Raw genomic sequence first — 22,679 nt, forward strand, 5'->3', positions numbered from 1 at the left:
GTTCAAGCATTTCCCATTAATTCTACAGTTAAAATAAAAACAGCTTGGCTGCGAAGCCATTCCTCTCTCCTTCTGGAGTGGGGTGTAGGAAGAGCACTTCGCTGGCTTCATCCGCTATAGGAATCCTTTTCTTCTCTCCACCATTTCATACATTTCTACACACACACACACACCAGTTGAAAGTGTTTGGGTATCCTACCATTTGAGACCTTCCATCCAAACAACTCTTATTTCTTGAACCCATGAGACAAAAAGACAGACTATTAAAAAAAAAAAAGACAGCAGATATCGTAATTAAACCAATCCCTACTAAATTCCAAAGACAGATTTTTCAGTCTTCAATATTAATTTTAAGACTGTGGGTGCTACAATAAAAAGCAAAACCACGCAAGGAGCATGTCCTCTGTTCATAAATAGAATTCATCCGGGCCCATTAAACCCGACTAATGTTAGCTTTGTTCCAAAGCTCCTGGGAACAGGAGTGGGTGGACTCCCAAATGGCGGTTCTTGGTTTTACAGAACATGAGACGCGGATGCCTAGCTCCAGAACGTGAACTCGGCAAAGGGGAAGTAAGCTGAAAACCTGAATGATGTCACCTACTCACCCTAGAATAGATCAATCTGAGAGGCAACTACTGTCTGCAAGCCTGAGAGCTTCCTGCATCAGTCTGTGCTACTAACTCCTGCACAAAATTTTACATGTTACAGGAGAACAAAAGAGCTCATGGCAACAGCTGATTCCTCCTGCGATTCCCATTTAATGGATCCATACGCTCTCCCTCCATCAGAGTACAGAATACAAAAACCTAGAAAGGAATGTAGTAACTGGGACAGACTTTGCCCTGGACCGATCCTCACAACTCCAGCAATGTTAGGAAAAATTGGAATCCTTTTTAAAAAAGCTCTTCTTGTTGTTTGGTATATTGCTATGTTGGACAATGAAAAGCTTCCTGCTTGCCTAGCCTCATGGATATTCTGAAAATATGCTAATGCTGACAAACTGATCCCAAAAATGTACTTCTAAATGGAGAGGAGCGCAAGGATTGATTGGAGGCCCAGCCCCCCCATATCAAATTGTAGCCAAGTTCACATTAGACCTAAGATTCAATGGCTGTGACATATTCATACGAGCCGAATTACTACATTCTGACCTAGGTACATGTTATGTATAGAATTGATTTTCTTCTCCCCTTTCAGATTCTACTGATTTCTGAAATTTGCATTTATTAATCTGTCCAGCATTGATGAATGCCTTTCTTGTCAACAAAAATAAGCTTGCCACCATTTTCCTTCCAGAATCCACATGCTTCTTCATATAAAACATTGAGTTTCATTTCTATCTCTTCTTTCTCTAAAGTTCATAGCTATTTGCAACAATTCGCAATGTTTCACATCTCTAAAGATCAACATCAACTTGTTTTGAACTTAAATCCTGCCAATTTAAAGGTAACCTTTAATGAAAAGCAGTTCCATAACTGAGGGACAGTGATTATAAACAATCGCCTACCAATTTGTTCTCTTCTTTCTTGCTGGTTAATTTTGAAATGGTTGAGAAGAAGTCCCAGTGTTACTCTGCTCTTATTTATTTTTTACCATTTTTTAAAACTTAAACTAAGCACACAGCCATCAGATCCTCTTCCTGTGGACACTAGCATATTTTATTTATATCTTTATTTTTTAACAAATAACCAACGCACCTTCCTCCTCCTATTTCCCACAAAACAGAAGCACTGTGAGGTGAATTGGGCTGAGAGAGCATGATTGGCCCATGGTCACCCAGTTAATGTCTAAGATGAAACTAGAAATCATGTAATCACTTTTTCTAGCCTTAAACCACTAGGCCAGTGTCTCTCGGTTAAAAAAAAACCATTTATCACCTTATAGGGGAAGAGACGTGGTGGCACAGTGGTTAGAAGGCAGTTCTGCAGGCTGCCTGCAATTTGGCAGTTCGAATCTCACTGGGCTCAAGGTTAACGCAGCCTTCCATTCTTCCAAGGTCGGTAAAATGAGGACTCAGATTATTGGTGACATTTGTAAACTGCTTAGAGAGGGCTGTAAAGCACTATGAAGCAGTATATAATTCTAAGTGGTATTGCTATAGTGCATTTCAGTAACTTTTCTATTCAATTGTGTTTGATTCTTGAAGATTACCCGATTCATGCAGTTTTCTTGGTAAGGGTTTTCAAAAGTGGTTGGCCATTGCCTATTCTTAGGGCTGAGAGAAATGACTTGCCCAAGATCACCCAGCTGACTTTGTGCCTAGGACAGAACTAGAACTCACCATCTCGCCCCTCCCCAGCCTATGCCTTAAGTACTGCACCAAACTGGTTCCCTTTCAATTAAAAAAAAAAGCCAGCATCAGAAAATAGAGACCTGGTTCAGAATCCAGGATCCTCTCCCAAGAGTAAAAATCCTCACCTGACTGCCAATCCACCAAGTAAAAAAAACAACCTGCATTCTCTATTTGATGCCACCTATACAGATTGCTAACAAAATGCACCCAGTCCCCAGGCTTTGCCCCAAGGCCTTTATCAACAAGTCCTCCTACAAACCTTCATTCACATTCCTTGATCAAGAAAGATTGCAGAGAACACTGCCTGTTAAAATTACAGGGGAGAGCTGCAGTATTCTGAAACTGGCTAGTGGGCTTAAATGTACTTTGGCAGGCCCTGCTAAGGCCTTAGCTTAATTTGCATCTTGTTTGTTCACTAGAGGCTTCCATATCCAAGCTTCCCTGGATGGCTGCCACCAAAACCTCCATTTCCCTGAAAAGAGACAACTTTAAAAAGAAAAGGAAAAAAAAAAGGGGGGGGGAGGAGGGCAAGTGGAGAGCTGGCAACGAAACTGTTCCAGGCACTTAGGAAAAGCAGGGGGGGGGGGGGGGAGAGAGAATATGATCAAGCATTTCATTAAATACACCAATTCAATTTTATGCACGACTGTTTACTCCAAAGCAAATCTTTTAACACCAGCTATTTCCCCCTCTCTTCAGCCTTTTAATCTTACTTTAAGGACCTACTGTTTTTTTTGGGTCTTCCTCCCGAGTCATTTTGCACAGGATTACTTTGCTTTCTCCAAATCAGTCCCTTTCACTTTTCTTGACACCTGCTGCATCTATCTATTCAGGTAAACAGGTTTGGGTTCTTGGCAAATAAGAACTTTCGAACCTTCCTCCTTCCCCCGCAACCTTCCTTCTTGAAGAGACCCATATCAAGAGAATTTGATGAATGACCCCTTCTTTTGGAACATCTGAAATTCAGATTCCATCACAAAACACATCCAGCTCTGCGGCACTGCAGAGCATCCGATTTTTTTGATCTGGCAAACTTTTATCAAGACCAATGACAAAATAATGGGATGTTATGGATGATTAGATGATTTAGATTGTTATTCACAAATCACTATAAATGGAAAGAATCAGAAGCAGTTGGGGCTAAAATAATCTGGACTCATAATAGCTGTATTGGGTGGGAGACACGGCCCAGAATTAAGAACATAATGCAGAAATGAAACTCCATTTTTCATTCCCTCTCCACCTTAACAAGAGAGCAGGTATGCCCAATCCTCCCAAGGTGCCTGCCCTAACCTGACATCCTGATAGGGCGTAGGACTGCTACTCCCACAGTTGGCAAACCACCTGGAAGGCAACAGTTTGGGAAGAGGTGCCGGAATGCATCTGGGACAACTTTTGCATATTTAGTTGCATGTAAATCTGCAAGGTTATTGGGGGGTGGGGATGGAATTGACTCCTACGTTCATTTATCTGGAGAGTGTGTGGAGGTAGCTACACCGAATCTAGAAGATTTGCAACTGGAGAGCAATTATGTGACACCCAGCAGAGGACAAGTTGTCCAGCCTTCCCATCCCCACCCGTTGCTTCTCCCCAAGACCCTTTCTGTCAAGAACGTGCAAGGGGAGGCGGAGTCGTTTGGCCAATAGCGAAGCAGAAAAATCTGGTTAGCCAACATCAGCTGAATAAACACAGCACAAACGAAAGGGGAGGGGGGTAGGAGAAAAGCAACATAAATAGGTGGCAACATTAAAACGCAACGATCTCATCCAATCCTGTGCCGACCTCCAAAAAGGAAAGCAATGGTTTTTTTGTTTTTGTTTAGGATACTGAAAATACAAGTCTCAAACGCTTTAGGAAACGGGCATTTTCGCCGTCTTCCCAATGGTAGCATTATTAAAACTATCCGGAGGAAACCTGTTCGGTAGCCCGGTTTTCTCACTCGATAGTAAATGTGATCCGGATTGTCAACCTCAAAAGCCCCCGTAGTACTACATGACTACATTCCTCGGAATATATTGTAAGCACGGAAAGTCGTTCGCGTAGAGAATATGGCTATGCCGTCATTGACACTTTCGGTCTTTTTAAGGTGTGTGTGTGTGTGTGTGCTTGTGTATGTCAACGTAATGGCTTCGTCTTCATTTTGGACGCTCGGAAAAGACCTGGGGTGGGCAAAAAAATTAAAAAAAAACTTATTCCGATGTGACTTAAAATTTGGGATTTGAAGGGCGGGTACAAAAAAAAAAAAAACCACCCACCCTCTCCAGATCCGGAACGATTCAAGAGCAACGTTTGGAAGGGGTTCAAGTGCCTGTTTAGCTACGCAGGCGCGGAAGAGCTACAAGCGGGGGGGGGAGGGAGAGATGGGTGAAAAACAAACGTCCGGAGAGTTTTCTCCCTTCCTCATTAAGGGATCGTGATGTCTATGCAAGAAGCGCCCCAATTTCTCCCCTGCCTGCCCTACCTCCCTCGGACCACGCGGGGTGGGAGGAAGGCGCGGGAACGGGGGAAAACCGAGGGAGAAAATAAGGCCGTTCCCAGGGGAGGCAAACCAAGAGAAACCAAGTTCACTTCTCCCACCCCACTTCGCACAGTGCCCGGCCGAGTTCGACATTTGGGGAAGGGAGGGGAGGAGAGTCCTCGCACAGACCTGTCGCTACTTCCCCCCCACTCCCATAAAAAAAATCGAAACGGATTGACTTGACGTTCGCAGCTCTACGCGATACATCAGAACGCGAAGGGGAGGGGGAAGCTTTTTTTCTCTTAAAAAACGCGCATCCCCTCCCCACAATTTGGTAGGAAAGTGGTTTTTTTTTTTAAAGAAACACGCATCTCCTTCCTTCCACCCACGCCAGAACTTCAGAGTTCCTCCTTTATTGTTATATTATTATTACTGCATTGGATCAAGTAGTAGTGAACCACCCGCGCGCGCACTTTTTTTTTAACCGAGGCTGTTTTAAGTGGGGGGAAGAGAAGGGAGTCTCTTCCTCCCTCTCCCCCCCCACACCCCCAGGACGGGTGGCCACCTAGGAAGAAAACAAGTTTCCAATTTCGACTTCGCCCTTACCTTGTTTTGAAAAGACCAAGGCTTCGTCCCTCTGCACTTGGGTGATGATAGACCGGCTTTCCATCTAACAATCCCACAGACCCTGGGGATCCTTTAGTCCGGAGGAGGGAAATATCCGAGGAGGAGGAGGAGTGGGGACGGGGGGGAGGGGGAGGAAGCAAGAGAAGGAATGGGCGCGATGGAGAAGGGAGTCCGCCCGGCTCCTCCTTCAGTTGCAAAGCCGAGGAGTCAGCTCTTTGCAAAGGCAGCGATGTAGATGCTCCTCAGATCGGGTCCAACATGGAGAATCCAGGGCTGAAGCAAAGGTGCGGGGTGGGGGTGGGGGTCAACCCCGCACACTCTCTCTCTCGCGCACACACACGCAACACAACACACGCGCGGGCGCGAGGAAATGGGACACAGGAGGCGGTTTCCAGTCTTCTCCCTCCAGATCAACAACAAGCGAGCTCGGGATCCTTTTTGCGCTTCGCTTCCGCCCGGTGGGCTTCCCACAAATCGGGACCCAAAACGGACTCTCCGCCGTGCATAAGGGCCCAAAACGGGGAGCGAAGCCGAGGAGGGTGAGGTGGGGGTTGAAAGAAGCCCCGTTACTCTTGCAACCTTCGACGCTTTTGTTATTTTGTTACCACCAGCCCAGCGGCTCTCTACACAGGGAGTAGCCTTGAAACCGCTCCAGCCTTTCCATTGGCTCAGAGCGAGAGGGGGAGAGAGCGAGCGAGGGGAGAGCGGAGGAGGCGAGGCTAAAAACTCTACTATGCGGTGTTTACCTAACAAACATTCCAGGCGCCGCCGGAGGAAAGAGAAGGGCAGGGGCGGCGACGCCCCTTTTGGGGCTGGCCCCTTTGTAGGACGACTGGCTTCTCCCGACAGGCACCGCTGGCTGGAGGGGAGGGGAGGGAGTTGGGGGGAGGGGAGGAACTGAAGATTTTGAAGTTTTACGTTCGGGAGCTTGCAACGCCCCCCGAGTGGAAGAAAATTTTTTTAAAAATAAATTACTGCAAGGAATGTTACAGCTCTCCAGGGAGAAGGAAAGTCGATCCTTCTGTTCCTCGGGTTACTGTAGACCCTGATACGTTCCTGGACTATATTTGGAGTAAAAGAAAAATTAAAAAGCAGACCAAGCGTACTACGTTGACGGGCCCGCCCAGTGGTTCTTAAAACTGCAGGTCGGCGCCTTCCCCGAGAATCTGGCCCTTTTTATTAAAAAAAGAAAAAAGTTGAAAGTCGATTCTAAATAAAACGAACAGGAAACGATGACTCTGCTTTGCGAAGGCTCTTGTAAACCCACGATTAAAGTCTTGTTTGTTTCTTCTCGTGGATGTATCTGCCCTCTTTTTTTTTTCCGGAAGAGGGGTATATTTATAGACGGGGAAGCAGGCAGAACTCCGAAGAAGTTGGTAACTTTTATTAGATGAAAACCCTTACTACAATATGTGCCATTTTTATATAGCTCAGGTCCCCGCGTGCATTTTTACACCTCAGCCTTAAGACATTTCCTTGCTTGGTTTTAGAATGGTTAAAATAGCACTAGTCAATATTTCTGGTCGTATTTCTGTATCTTCTTATGTTCCACTAAATCCACTAAAAGTCCACCAGTTAGATTTGGGGAAAAATAAAGAGTTTAAAAATGGCAAAGGATGTGATTGATTGGTTGAGGAACCGACAAGTCTTAACTATTTGTCCTGAGGAAAAAACCAAAGAAAAGCAGTAGGCAAACGGCAGAGGCCCATTTGAGTGCTGTTGTAGGATCAGCTAGTTCACCAATCTCTTTCTTTTCGTCTCTGTTGACATTCAGCTCCAAAACAAGCAGAGTTAACATTTGGTCAGAACTGAAATGAAAATTTATGATTCATATGAAGCTTTGTGTCCCCTAGTAAATACCACTCTGTATTTGGTATGTAAATGCATACCATGTATCGTATTTGCTGTAACACATGGAACAGAGTCAAATTAACCTTAGAGAAGTGTAGAGGAAATGCTTTGAAAAAATGGCTGCTGTGCTGACTCTGTTACATAAGAACACCAAGGAGCATATTACAGAGATTGTGGTTCTTCCTCTCCCTGCCTGGATTGTAGCAGTTGTTATTCCAGATAGGGCCTTTCCCTGGCTTCATCTGTTGGAGGAGAGGAACTTTCAGGAAAAGGATCTGGAAAGAACTGAAAAATAATTGAAAAATAAAACTGCAATTTCCAACTTGTGGCCAAGGGTATTGCATTTGGAGGGGCTAAACTGCAGCTTTCTGTTACATCTGACATAAACTAGAATGCCAGCTTATGAACCGTAGTAATAGCTGTAGTGGAAGGAACGCGGTGGCTCAGTGGCTAAGACTAGGGGTGAAATCTACCTACCTTTGCTACTGGTTCAGTAGCAATGTGAGCACGTGCACGCATGCGCAACCTCTGTGCATGCGCAGTATCTCCACATGTGCAGTGTCAAAAAGGTAAGATAAGTAAACAGCAAGGGGTGGAATCCACTGTACCGCACAATTTATATTAGTTAGAAAGCAGGAAATCCTGCTTCCTAGCTAATATAAATCGTGTGGCACAGCTGATCATCGGAAAAACCGGTTCACCCCAACCGGTTTCATTTATTTTACTACCAGTTCGGGCGAACCAGTAGCATTTTTAATACTGGTTCCGGCGAAACGGTCCAAACTGGTAGCATATTACCCCTGACTAAGACTCTGAGTTTGTTGATCAGAAAGGTTGGCAGTTTGGTGGTTCGAATCCCTAGGGCCATGTAACGAAGTGAGTTCCCATTATTTGTCCCAGCTTCTGCCAACCTAGCAGTTTGAAAGCATGTAAAAATACAGGTAGAAAACTAGGAACCACTTTGGTGGGAAGGTAACAGCGCTCCGTGCGCCTTCGGCGTTTAGTCATGCCGGCCACATGACCATGGAGACGTTTTTGGACAGCGCTGGCTCTTCGGTTTTGAAACAGAGATGGGCACCGCCCCCTCGAGTCGGGAACGACTAGCACATATGTGCAAGGGGAACCTTTACCTTAATAGCTGTAGAAAGTTGATTTAGATCATGACTAAGGCAGGGCATATAAAGAGAGGAAAAAAGGAATGGCAGAATTGCAGTAGATAGGCCTGAACCTTGATTTTATAAGCCAGAATCTTTACACCCCCAAAGGACTTTATTTCAGCCTATGTTAGAACAGGCTTCTTTTGCAGCTGGATCTCCAAAATCTGCTTCTACCATTCCATGGAAAAACATAAGGCAGAGCTTGAACATTGAGCACTGATGGTGTTCTTTGTGATGGGAAAAGAAGCAGCCGTAGCAATGAGGAAGTAGGTCCCCTAAAGGTGACTTTGTGGTTTAGACCAAAAGTCCTGCATTCTCTTTGCCACAAAAACTAGCCATCTGCCTTGGAGCATATTCCACAAGCAGGTCATGTTCCTGGGATTAGGCCTTGCAGTGTGGAATCTGCCAAACAGGAATGGTTGTTCACATACAGGGGTGAAATTCAGCAGATTCTGACCAGTTCTGGAGAAGCGGTAGTGGAAATTTTGAGTAGTTTGGAGAACCAACAAATACCCTTATGACTGGCCCCAGAGTGGGGTGGGAATGGAGATTTTGCAATATCTTTCCCCCAGGAGTGGGGAGGGAATGTGGATTTTGCAGTATCCTTGTTCTGCCACACCCACCAAGCCATGCCCGCAGAACTGGTAGTAAAAAAAAATTGAATTTCACCACTGTTTACATGCCTTTATACACACCTTTATTATGCCTTTGTGCCATTCCTCTGTAGTTAGTCCCATGATATGGCAGTCTAAACGAAGGCTACTCGTGCACACACCTTGCACGGATGCGGAAGATCCGGTACAGTTGAAAAGGGCCCGGCGCCCCCCCCCACATGGACGCACGCTATGCATGTGCACACGTACGCGGCACACACATGCTTTGTAGCTGCAAATGATGCTCCCGCAACGGAACGGTATCCGGTGCTCCGGGCAGGCTCCGGTACGCATACCGCCTGCTACCCACCACTGGGAAGATCCTAACTTCAGTGACCAGAATCTTCAGAAGAAAGCAACTCTGAAATTCTGGAGAAATCTGATTGAGTCTTTATAAAATTATTTCTGGTGGATCTATAACTAGATCCCCAGCTTTAGCCAAATCTAGCTTGCTGCAGGACGTTATTACAGAATAAAACTATGAGCCTGGGAATTGATTTTAAATATAAAATCTCATACCTTTTCCACATAAAAAATATACTCTTGAATAATATGAAGGGTTTTTTGGTGGGAGTGGGAGGAGTTTTTAACTGTTACAATTACAAGGCAATTGGTATATCTTTTTGATCTTCTGCAAATCAGGTCTACCAACAGATTTGATTTACTCTCTATCCTTACCAGAACAAACAATGATCTAATTAACGGGCAACCAACCTTTTGGCTTGCCTGGGCTGCATTGAGTGAAGAGGGGTTGTCTTGGGCCGCATATAAAATATATAGTATCGCTAAAAAAGCTAAAAAATTACATAATAATGTTAAATGTTTATGATCTTGTGGGGCCACATTACTCGCTGTCCAGAGCTGCATGAAGTCCATAGGTTGGACACTTCTAATCTAAAAAGAATCATTGATTTATTTCAGTGACTAGATTTCCACATTGCATGGTCTGTTTTTACCATGGTTTGTTGAACAAGTAACCATAGGATACTTCACACTTAACTTCAAGCACCTACGCAAGCCAAAATTAAACACCGTTTTTGTTTAGTACAAGGTGTGAAGCTAGCTAGGTATAATGTAGTTTCCCATATTGCCAAATAATTGTGTGTGTATGCGCGTGCGTGTGTGAGAAAGAGAAACTGAGAGACCAGCACAGAAATGTAATATGTTTGGTCCACTGAAATGTCTCAGCAGGTGGCAGCACCTGGCTGATCATGTCTGGGCCCCAAAGCTTAGAAGGCTTGAGCCCCCAACCACTCCTGGGATGGGGGACCACCAAGGAATTCCGAGACTGTATGCTAGACTGGGAAGTAAGCAATCCTCTAGGAAAAAGGGATTCGCAAAGTGAACTTCCAGATTATAGTCAAGAAAACTTAATCTCCATGTCAACAGGGGCAAGCATGACTTGAAGAAGATTTTACCTTATTCAGGTAGTCCTTAACTTACAATAGTCCATTTATGTATGATTCATGCAATAGTTCTACTTCGTTTGAAGTTAAAAGGGCATTGAAAATGTTTTGCATAGCTATATAGCATGCCTTCAGGAGTTGTGGGGGGCTCCATTACTAAAGGCTTCCAAAAAGAGACTGGACAACCACTTGTCTGAAATGGTATAAGGTCTCCTGCTCAAGCAGGGGTTGGACTGGAAGACCTCCATGGTCCCTTCCAACTCTATTTTATGTTCCATGTTCAACAGAAATTTTGAGCTCAACTGTGGTCGTAATTTGAGGACTATCTCTATTCTAATACAGATTTCCCCAAATGCTATTATATACAGTATATTTTTTTTATAAATTTCTCCTCCATTCAAGAGGAAAAACGTATGCAATGCCTTTTTAATCATGGCTGCAAAGGAAGGCCTCCCATGCAAGGAGAGTGAACAATGTAAACCTAGGATGTTCTGATGGATGAAATGGTGCTCACTCTGGCAAGTAGACAAAGAATTATTGGTCAAACTGCTTTTTATTTAGGCGGATATTTGGGAGGAAAGTCCAACTTAGCTTTTATTTTTATTGTTTCCTGCTGTTCACATGTTTTTCTTTCTTTAGTGCACATATAAATCTGTATCTTTTAAAAAACATTTTAATATCACATCAAAGATAGTCTTCCGTACTGTTGCCACGTCCGTACTGTTGCCAAGAAAACATTAAGGGTGATGGATTCATGAAATCAGCTAGCCTTGGAAGAGACTGACCAGAGTAAACATAGCTAGGGTTGTGCTATATTGCCACTCAAATAAAATCAGACATAAATGTTTATATCCACTAGTTACGATAACTATGCTGCTATAAGCAGGAAATCCAGAAAAGAAAAATATTGGACCCCCTAAGTCAGGGGTGTCCAAACTTGGCAACTTTAAGACTTGTGGACTTCAATTCCCAGAATTCCCCAGCTCTGCTGGCTGGGGAATTCTGGGAGTTGAAGTCCACAAGTACAATACAATACAATAGTAGAGTTGGAAGGGACCTTGGAGGTCTTCTAGTCCAACCCCCGGCCTTAAAGTTGCCAAGTTTGGACACCCCTGCCCTAAGTAAAGGTAGGGAAGCAGTGTCTCAGTGGCTAAGACACTGGGCTTGTCGATCAGAAAGGTTGGCAGTTAGGTGGTTCAAATCCCTAGCTCCATGTTACTTGTCCCAGCTTCTGCCAAACTAGCAGTTCAAAAGCATGTAAACAATGCAAGTAGAAAAATAGGAACCACCTTTGGTGGGAAGGTAACAGAGCTCCCTGCACCTTCGGCGTTTAGTTATGCCAGTCACATGACCATGGAGATATAATTCGGACAGCACTGGCTCTTCGGCTTTGAAATGGAGATGAGCGCCGCCCCCTAGAGTCGGGAACGGCTAGCTTACCTTTAAGTAAGCATATGAATTATCCAAGGGAGGGAATGGAGGTGGGGGTGGGGCTGGAATTGCGATTGTTTTGCTAGGAAGACTAGCCTAATTCTTGTTCCTGCATTGAGGTCACTGCTAGAGATGCTATGGAAGCGATGAAAGGTGATCATTCATACCTGTCCTTTTTACACTTCTCTCTCTCCTGCACATCTGGTGCTGCTGGCCTTGGGCTAAATGGGACAATGGGGCTTTTCCCCTTTGGCAGGAGCCCCCTCCCCTGCCTTTGCCCTTTGGCCTCATTGTCAAGAACAGTTACCCTTCTAAAGCAGAGGAACTGGCCTGTGTGACCCTGGGGACACACAGATGGGCTTGTCCAGGCCATCTGGAGAAGAATGAGTCACAGTAAGGAGCCCAACCGATCGCTTCTCCTCCTCCTCCTCCTCCTCCTCCTCCCTGCCTCCTTGACCCCTGAAGAGTTCACCCTCTCCTTTTTGCCTTCTGTCTCACTTTATCCCGTCACAAAGCAAGGAGAGAGACTCTTTTCTTTTGTCTGGAGGGTAATGACAGCTTCCCTGCGCTCCAGGGGTCCCTATGAGGAGCTTTGAAAGCTTGCTTGTGGTATTTTTTCCCAAGTTCATGTGGTAAAAGAGAAGATACAAAATGCTAGCTGTCGGTATGTGTGCAACCATTGTTTTAGGACTGCCAACATAGACTTTTTCATTTTTTGGTATGGAGGAGAGGCTCTGCTTTGCTTTAAGGAGTTTAGAAGATGTGGATTCATTTCAGATTGGTTAACAATAAACTCGGGAAGGCAATTATGTGGATGCGGTTATTGTGAATTCAGATAGTGACAGGTAGCAAGAGATACGACCGAAGATCGTCAGTGAAGGGGTGACCAGGCATGAATTACCGAGATCTGAGTGTGATGGGTGTGTGTGTGTGTGTGTGTGTGTGTGTGTGTATGTGTGTGTGTGTGTTCCCCTCTCTAAGATGTGTTCAGCTGAGTTCCATGTGTGACACCGGCCATGTCCCCAGGGTATAGTTGGTGAGGTGGCAGTGGTTATCCAAGATACCTGGGAGGCATTTAAGGTTGCTGACCCTCAGATTGATGGGTACAAGACTCTATTCGTCAAGTTGGGCACGGTTGTACCACCCTCTCGGCTGCATAGCAACCTTCCTGCCTGAGATCCTTGACTCCCTGAGTTGGTAGGTGGTGGAGTTCCCCAGGATTATGGTTCTTGGGAGATTTCGACTTGCCTTCTCTGGTTGCAGGGTCTCAGATAGCTCAGAGGCACATGGCTACCATGACAGCCAGGAGCTTCTCCCAACACATCCAGGGCCTGATGCATAATAGAGGTTCATTCACTTGAGCTGGCTTTCCTGCTGGAAGGATGGCAGGGTGCTCTGGAATTGGGGGAGATAGTTTCTCCCCTGTCATCATCAAATCACAACCTGGTGAGCCTTAGAGAGTGATCTGATGATGGCATCAGCCCAATGGTGGGATTCAAATAATTTAACAACCGGTTCTCTGCCCCAATGACCAACCGGATAGGTGTGCCTCAGTGGTCATGTGACTGGGTGGGTGTGGCCAACTCAATGTCACTCACGTCGATGGTCTCTTCTCCTTAGCTGTTACAATGTAATAAGGGTTAACCGGAGAGGCAGTTTCTGTAAGCAGGGAAATAAAGATTAGGCTAGAAACAACACCAGAACGTTTCCTTCCTGCCTTCCTTACAGGATTAGCCCTGAAAAGTGGAAAAAAACAAAATATTTATTGCAACAACCGGTTCTCCGAACTGCTTAGAAAGTTAACAGCCGGTTCTCCCGAATAGGTGCGAACTGGCTGAATCCCACCACTGCATCAGCCCTTCCACAAGAAAGTTGGACCTATTAGATCAAGCAGGAAACTGATGGACCCAATTGGATTTAAGAGGGAGCTTGGGATTGTAGTCTGACTGAAACCTTGGAATGGGAGCGCAGCTGTGGTTTTGGACCAGATTATGCCTGAGTGGCCTCTCTGCACCCCATGGTTCCCACAATCCTCCATGGTATGTGGATGAATTAAGGAAACTAAAGAGAGCCATATACCTACAGGACTAATGGAAAACAACACGAAACAAAGATGATAGAACGCAAGCTATGGCTGCTGTTGGAGCCTACCGCATGACCATGAGGGCGGCAGTAATTATTTCTCTGCCATTATTGCATCCACAGATAGTTTGCCAGCAGTCCTGTTTTGGATGACCCAGTCTTTTCTTCGAAGGAGTAATATTGGGATTCACCTACAGGGTTACTGTGAGGAATACACAGCACATCTAGCAGACAAAGGCACTCATATTTGTGCTACGTCGGACTCCAGCCTTTGGGCAGAACTGGTGAATGTTATGAGGGTTGAATTGTACACGGTATGTCTAGTTTAATAGAAAGAAGGACTAGGGGAGACATGATAGCAGTGTTCCAATATCTCAGGGGTTGCCACAAAGAAGAGGGAGTCAAACTATTCTCCAAGGCACCTGAGGGTAGAACAAGAAGCAATGGGTGGAAACTAATCAAGGAGAGAAGCAACTTAGAACTGAGTAGAACTTTCCTGATGGTACAATTAATCAGTGGAACGACTTGCCTCCAGAAGATGTGAATGCTCCAACACTAGAAGTTTTTAAGAAGATGTTGGATAGCCATTTGTCTGAAATGGTCTAGGGTTTCCTGCCTAAGCAGGGGGTTGGGCTAGAAGACCTCCAAGGTCCCATACAACTTTGTTATTCTGTTCTGTTCTATTCTATTCTATATTGAAGAAATAGTGGAACAGAATCATTAAAGAAAAGTTGGTTATTTGGGGGGGGAGTTCATTCCTGTTGAATCTGAGGAAGTGGATAGGGCTACTGCTAGTTTGTTCACTTTGTGTTGGATCCATACCCCCTCCTCCTCTGGCTGGTCAAGGCTTCCTGGGAGAGAACATGAGACTGAGTCTTGGTGATGATTAATTCTTCCTTGGGGGAAGGAGTAGTCCTCCAATTCTTAAGGAGGTAATGGTATGTCCTTTCCTCAATTGTTGCTGTAAATTGAGGACTACTGTACTTGCACTTGGCTTTTAATGATTGTTCACCATCTACTTATAGAACATTGAATCACAGGGCTGGAAGGAGGTCTTGTAGTCCAACCCCATGCTGATGGCAGGAGACCTTATGCCATCCCAGTCAAATGATTGTCCAGTCTGTTTTTGAAAACCTCCAGTGATGGAGCACCCAACAACCCTAGGAGGCAAGCTATTCCATTGATTGTTCTCACTGTCAGAAAATTTATCCTAGGTTGGATCTCTCCTTAACAAGTTCCCACTCGTTACTTGTCCTAATGCTTTGGAGAATAAGTCAATCCTCTCTTCACTGTGACTACCCCTCAAGTACTAGAAGACAGTTATCATGCCCCTCCTAATCCTTCTCTTTGATAAGCTAGATATTCCTAGGTCCCTCAACCATTCACATTTAAAATGGGTGGTTACTGATATTGAACAAACAAACACCGTACATTCTGGTTTAAACTGTTAATGTCTTGCTCCTTTCCAACATTATCTGTTTTTCCATCAAAATTGAGCTGTGATGTTTACATCAATAATTATTCCAGTCACCCCATTTTGTTCTGCAGAACTTTTGATGGGGCAAGGAAATGGCAGCTGTGTGGTGAGTGGGATTCAGCTTTATCCTTGATGTAGCAAGGAATCGCTTGCCAATGTATCACCTCAGTAATAGCCTCAAAGAGCACTAAATTTCTCTGAGCCATGAAGTTCCTGTTTCTGTTTTATTCTGATTGTTATTATTTCTTTCTTAAATTGATACCAGAGGTGGCATCTTACCGGTTTGACAACCGGTTCGCTGAGCTCACACAAGCACCTGATTCATTACTTGGAAAACCGCTGAGGCGTGGCAATCCACTCTGCTGCACCGTCAGCTGGGCTTCGGAAAAGGAAATATAGGTGAGTATATAGGTGAGTATAGTACAGGAGCGGGCGGGCGGGCCCACTTCAAAGTTGGAGCAAACAAGTTAGCTCCCAGCTGATAGTCAGAGCTAACAGTTCGCCCGAACCGGTCCAAACCAGTAGAATCCCACCCCTGATTGATACGCAACTTTTATCCAGGAGTTTGGAAGTGTAGTAACCTTCTAGTTCCTTGACCGGAGCTTCTTTAAAGCTTTGCATGACACCATTCAATGACACTTATACATCCAGTTCCATTCTCTTCTCCCAAATTCCAGCACAGGGGTAACCCACTCAAGAAAGAAAACTCCAAAAGCAGACATGCAGATTAAGGGGCATCTTGATAAACAACAGCCAATTCTTGAAAGCAAGGGAGAAGGTTATCTGAGAAGCAAGTTTAGTCTTCTGTTAATATTGCTCTGTGTAACTTTCGCTTTCCTCCCCATAAAAAAATAAATGGCTGTTTATTCTTATGAGGAAGATGTAGGAACATTGCCTTCCATTTCTGAAATTATAAATTTGACCACCAGTCATACAGACATCAAGGAGGGATGGAGGTTCACATACACATGTTAAAAAAGCACAAACATTTTGTGTTTTCTGAACGTCTAAACATATTCAAGGTTTTTGTGAATACAAGCCCTGCTGTGCAGATCATGGTGGTTATATTACCAGAAATGGAAAAAAAATACATTTTGTTTTTTAAAAAAAGGAGGAAATAAATTGCAAGACATCTGATTCTAGTTAATTCTGTTTCTGAGAAGAAAACATTGTGCTTGTATATATATTTAGTACTTTACATTCTGCAGCTCCTGGACAAGAGGGAGGTGGGGTGGGAAACACCAACATTACTGTTGTTTTAATAGCAGCAGCACAGTTGAAACAAGCACGTTGTGTTCCAGCCGTACATGTTTGTAACACATCCGTTACAAGGCGTGCACACACACACACACGCACTCTCCAGCATACTTGCATAACAAAATGCACTTTAGGGCTGTCTAGGTTAAAGAGGCCCACTGAGAATGTTTGGCCAGGACCTCTGTTACCAAATCCTGCAGCTGGCACTGAGGCCCACAACAGGAATCTACTATTTTCAGTAGAGAGTAAAAGAGGCAGCTGGACTTCATAAGCTCACAATTGACATGGCTGAACTGAGTTGGCCTGGTCTTGGAGAATCAATGGGAAAGCATTGCAAAAGGCACACTTTTTCTTTGCAGGGCAAGAATGGGTTTTCATCTCAAGCAAGAAGGTCTAGGCTAGATTCTCCAATCTAAAGACTTCCTTAACTTCAATTCCCATAACTGTCAGCCTCCCTTAAATCAATTTTGAAATCTTGAAATCAGTTTTGAAAATGTAAATTGCACCACAGTTGGAGGGCACCAGGTTGGGTTATGAGGTTGATGAATGGCAACAATTAGATACCGTGTTTTCCTGAAAATAAGGCAGGGTCTTATTTTCTTTTGACCCCCGAAATAAGCACTTGGCCTTATTTTCAGAGGGATCTGATTATTGTTGAAGTGCGGGAGGCGGCAAGCATGGTCACCTCATGGCTGCTGCTGTGTTGCAATATTTTGGGGGGAGGGCTTATTTTAGTGCATGCACTCAAAAGCCCAATTAGGCTTATTATCCGGGGAGGTCTTAATTTCGGGGAAACAGGGTAATGTTTTCAAATGTTCAAAACTCATATGATGGTGTGGGGAGGAATTCTGACTGATGTTTTAATAGGGTCTGTGTCATTTAACATGTTGCCAGTCTGGATGTCTTTGAAAGCTATTTGAGAACTTCAGGAAGTCCCAGATCAGGTGTGATCCCATTCTCCTACAACCTGACATCTTCAGATGCATTGACTATCTTAATTTGAGGTTACCGCAACAGCACTTATATACCACTTCATAGTGCCTTTATAGTCCTCTCTGAGAGGTTTACAGAGCCAGCCTATTCCCCCAACAATCTGGGTCTTCATTTTATTAACCTCGGAAGGATGGAAGGCTGAATCAACCTTGAGTCCGTCAGGTTTGAATTCCAGGCTGTGGGCAGAGTTAGGCTGCAATACTATACTGCACTTTAACCAACTGCGCCACCAGGTCTTTGGGAGTTGTGAGCCAGCACATCTGCAGCTGGCTGAGTAAAGCTGCACTGCCTGTATCCTTACATATGTAGTTTGGGGCAATATGCTGACCCTGAAGACCTCTTAGAGAGGGCTGTGAAGCAGTATATAAGTCTAAGTAGTATTGCTATTAGATGCATGGAATATACCCTTCCACATTTGACAAGTTGCTGCTCAACTCAATTTGGAGGATTGCATCTCTTGGAGGCCTTTAATTTTACGTGAACCTGCCTGTGTTAATAGTCATCTTCTCAGTTCCTCTCTGGACATCCTTTTCGGCAGTGATAACTGAGAAAAGAGTTTTTGCTGTATGGTCTCCCTACAGAGGTCCCATCTTTCTGGACATGGTACCAGCAGTCAGAAGACACTGTACGTGTTGTGTTGTCTAGTCTATCCTTCATTAACAATCACAAGTGGTGGGAAAATATAAGTCAACTGCAAATGGAAAACAATCTTCAGCTCCTCCTTTCCCCTAAAATTCTGTAAATGAGCAATTGTATAATACAAATGTAACTAATGGAGACGCCCTAGAGATTTAGCTGTAAATCCCACCTTCAGATGGATCTACCTTGATTTAGGGAGCTCTTGCTGCACTGAGACTCAAACCAATAATTTTCAGATTTGTGTACCTGAATCCCAACCATGAGAAAAATAAAGAATTAAAGTAAAGGAATTCAGCAATTCCAGACAAGAAACCACCTAGGGAATGTTCAGAAATATCCAGCATTTCCTCTGCCAGCGCTCTAATTGCTTCAACCAACGGCAGAAACCTTGAGAGGAATGACTGCCTGCCCTTTTCTATTGGAGAACGGTAGTCCAATGTAGAGGAGATGCGTTGCACAACCAAACATAAATGAATGTGCAAATTATGATTAGAGTCAAGAAAGACTCAGTGGTGCACTAGCTTAAAATCGAGGTTCAATTACAGGTGGTCCTCAATTTATAACCATTCATTTAGCAATCCTTCAATGTTACAATGGCACTGGAAAAAGTGGCTTATGACCGGTCCTTACACTTATAACCACAACAGCATCTCCACTGTCACGTGATCAAAATTTGGGTGGTTGGCAACCAGTGTGTATTTTAAAACGGTTGCAGCCTCCTGGGTCATGTGATTGCCACTCGTGACCTTCCCAGCTGACCTCTGACATGCAAACTCAATGGGGGGAAGCCAATTTGCTTAATGACTATGTGATTCACTTAACAGCTGCAATGATTCACTTATCAACCGGGGGAAAGAAAGTTTTAAAATCAGGCAGATCTCATTTTAACAACCTCCTTGCTTAGCAGCAAAAAATCTGGTCCCATTTGTGATTGTAAGTCAAGGACTACCTGTATACATTATGGGGATTATTATATATCTTTTGTCCTGTGAGGAATGCCTCCCTGCTCTTATCTCCCCTATAACCATAATGTAAGCATGGTATTACATCACCATACAATATTAAGGATGGACAGACAGCTGGCTAGATAGACCATGTGATGGCCACAGCCCAGCACAAAAACAATATGTAACAAAATGTACCGTTCACCAAGAACAATCTCAACTGTTAACACATACTAAACAAACTGAAGAACAATATAAATAACAAGACTATATTTAATATTTTTGTGTGTAATTTTTTTTATACTGTACTTAATGTGAAGACAATAAGGCTTCATAAATATAATGCATGCCACAAAAATGAATATTAAAAGGCTTAGGTAAGTTGGATGATTAAAACAAAAAAACCAAACCTAAAAGGCAACTGACTAGTTTAAAAAAAAATTAAATTTATCAAAGGACTCTGAATTTAACATTGGCAGCTGCAGCAGCCCTACGCATTAGATATACCATACATCAGGAGCATCAAACTTGATTTCATTGAGGGCCACATCAGGATTATTTTTGATCTCGGGGGCCGGGGTAGGCGTGGCTAGCTCAACACCACTCGTGTCGGGAGCGCCCGTGGTGGCCTGAGTGCGCTGCCAGCAAAAACAGGCTCCCGAGCTCCGTTTTCAGCTGTGATGGCCTCTTGCAGCCCTCTGCCAGCGAAAATGGAGCTTGGGAAGCCCGAGCTCCATGTTCATTGGCTGAGGCACTGCGGGCCAGTCCTTTGCTGTTTCCAGGCAGCCCCTGGGCCAGATCTAATCACCCCATGGGCCAGATCTGGCCCCGGGCCTTGAGTTTGACACCCCTGTCATATATCACCCTTAGAAACTTGAAACAAGCTTCCTGCCCAAAAGTGGAGTGATGAGCACTGTCAAACACTGTCTAAAGTTGGATTCAGCCAGCTTCCTTCATCCATACCCACATTCATGGGACTGTGCAGCAGTTTAGATTGAAAAGCAGAAATGACTTTGGGGTGTGCTTGGGTATGCCATTGCCACCTGTCAGCAATTCCTTAAATCAAAAGTGTCTATTCCCAGAATTGCCCTGCAGCTGCAGAGGGCAGCTGTGCAATCTTGGGAAAAGATGCAGCTGCTTTAAGAAGTTGCTAACAGGTGCCACACAAATACCCCCGGGGGCACTTTGAAGCACCTTTTCCTCTTCCAAGCCAAACAGCTGCAGAGTCTTCCGATCGTGTCCCAATCAGGCAGCAAAGCATCCTGACTGGGGGAAAAATATATATCTACCTGCTTCAACCTGAGACAACTCTTGGAGCCGATTCTCTCAGAGACAGGGCTTTGAGTCAAGAAAACGCAGGAAGTCCTTGATTTATGAGCCCAATTGGGCCCAAAATGTCTATTGCTAAGCAAGACGGTGGTTAAGTGGATTTTGGCCCATTTTATGAATTTTCTTGCCATAATTGTTAAGTGAATAACTGCAGTTGTTAAGCTAAGTAACACGGTTATTAAGTGAATCTGGCTTCCTTATTGACTTTGCTTGTCAGTAAGTTGCAAAAGATGATCACATGACCCTTGCACACTGTACTGGTCATAAATGTATGCCAATTCCCAAACATCCCAATATTGATCGTGTGACGAGGGGGATGCTGCAACAAACCTTTCTTGCCTCTGTTGTTAAGTGAACCACTGCAGGGGTTAGGCTAACATAGCTGTTAAGTGAATCTTGTTTCCCCACTGACTTTGCTCATCAGAAAGTCGCAAATAGTGTTTTACATTAACTTGGGACCCTGCAAAGGTCATGAATATGAGTCCATTATCGAGTATCTGAGTTTTGATCTCATGACCGTGGGTAATGCTGCAATGGCCATAAGTGTGAAAAACAGTCATAAGTCACTTTTTTCAGTGCTGTTGTAACTTTGAGCAGTCACTAAATGAACTGTTGTATTGTTTTCCAGTCATGCTATCAACACTTTGAAATAGCATTAGCTGGAAAAATTCAGCAGCATACAAATTTAAATACGGTAATAGAAGATTTTAGCCAGATGAATCGTTATTTTTTTACCTACCTGGCAGTGATGGGATTCATTTTTTTTTACTACCGGTTCTGTGGGCGTGGCTTGGTGGGCGTGGTGTGGCTTGGTAAACATGGCAGGGGATGGATACTGTAAAAACTCCGTTCCCATCCCACTCCAGGGGAAGGATACTGCAAAATCCCCATTTCCTCCCGATCAGCTGGGACTCGGGAGGCAGAGAATAGATAAGGGGGGGGGGGGGCAGTCAGAGGTGGTATTTACCAGTTCTCCAAACTACTCAAAATTTCAGCTACTGGTTCTCCAGTACTGGTCAGAACCTACTGAATACCATCTCTGCTCCTAGGCCAGTTCAATCCCATTTAGAGCATTTAGCCAGTCCTTGTTCTCAGAAAATCTTCCCTAGGGCAGCAGTGTGATATGTTCTCAACACCTTAGGATCATTATTGTCTTTTCATTTGTCCAGAAGGACCTACATATGTTTCTTCTTCTCTCCGGATGCCCAGCTTTGCTTAGAAAGCACAAGCAAGGGGGAAATACTGTCGTCGTCCCCTCCCCCCCAAAGAAAGGCCTACATTGAGGTTCTATACGTGCAAGGCTTTACCTTCTTAAGCAGCAGGGTGAGGTTTTAGCATTCTCCTCTGCTGGGACCAGAGGTCAAAGCATCTCCCATCAATCACCTGTGGTTCCTCAGGCCAATAAACAGCATGAATAATGGGCATTGAACTTTAGAACCGAAAGGTCCAAACTGCATGTTCCAGGGAAATAATATGCAGATGCCACAGACTGTATCTCCCTGGTAACATTTTGTTAAAGGGAGAGAAGGTGAAAAAGCATGGCCTCATCACAGTGGCACTTTCCTCGCTTTGCCACTGCTCCAGGGCGTGGCTGGGATCAATTAAGATCCATCAGATGTCAAGATTCTTCAGGTTGTTGGTGGCCAGAAGGTTGGACTTGGTATGAGGTCAGCAAGTGATTTTTTTTTAAAAAAATAGGAAGTTAAATTGGAAATGAAGACAAGGTCATCCTATGTCATAAATACTATAAATTTAGGTCACACAAACTGTTTTATTGGCTTTTAGTATTTGTAAGCCATACAGAGTTGCCTCTACGTGAGATGGGAGGCAAACAATTCCGACAGATAGATGAGGGAGGGAGGAAGAGAGGGAGGGAGGGAGAGAAAGAGAGGGAGAGAGGGAGATTGAAGGTAAATAGATGAGAGGTAGATGAGAGAGGGGGGGAGGGGGGAGGGAGGGAGGGAGGGAGAAATAGATAGGTACATAGCTACGATAGATAGATAGATGATAGATAGATAGATAGATAGATAGATAGATAGATAGATGATAGATAGATAGATAGATAGATAGATAGATAGATAG

General features: G+C 44.3%; 1 protein-coding gene across 2 annotated transcripts in view; it reads right to left on the reverse strand.

Annotated features, from left to right (window-relative positions):
* Nucleotides 1-6,177, reverse strand: part of CTDSP2 (CTD small phosphatase 2) — a 53,513-nt gene extending 47,336 nt beyond the window's left edge. The window contains exon 1 of one of the 2 annotated variants that reach the window (XM_081937658.1): nt 5,358-6,177. In XM_081937658.1, the coding sequence (XP_081793784.1) occupies nt 5,358-5,421 (64 nt within the window). In that variant the 5' untranslated portion in view covers nt 5,422-6,177. The remainder of the gene's footprint in view (nt 1-5,357) is intronic. The other variant, XM_081937659.1, reaches the window with a different exon arrangement.
* Between the last annotated feature and the right edge of the window lie 16,502 nt (nt 6,178-22,679).

Source organism: Natrix helvetica (assembly GCF_964273705.1).
Source record: "Natrix helvetica genome assembly, chromosome: 1".
NCBI classification, from domain to species: domain Eukaryota; kingdom Metazoa; phylum Chordata; class Lepidosauria; order Squamata; family Natricidae; genus Natrix; species Natrix helvetica.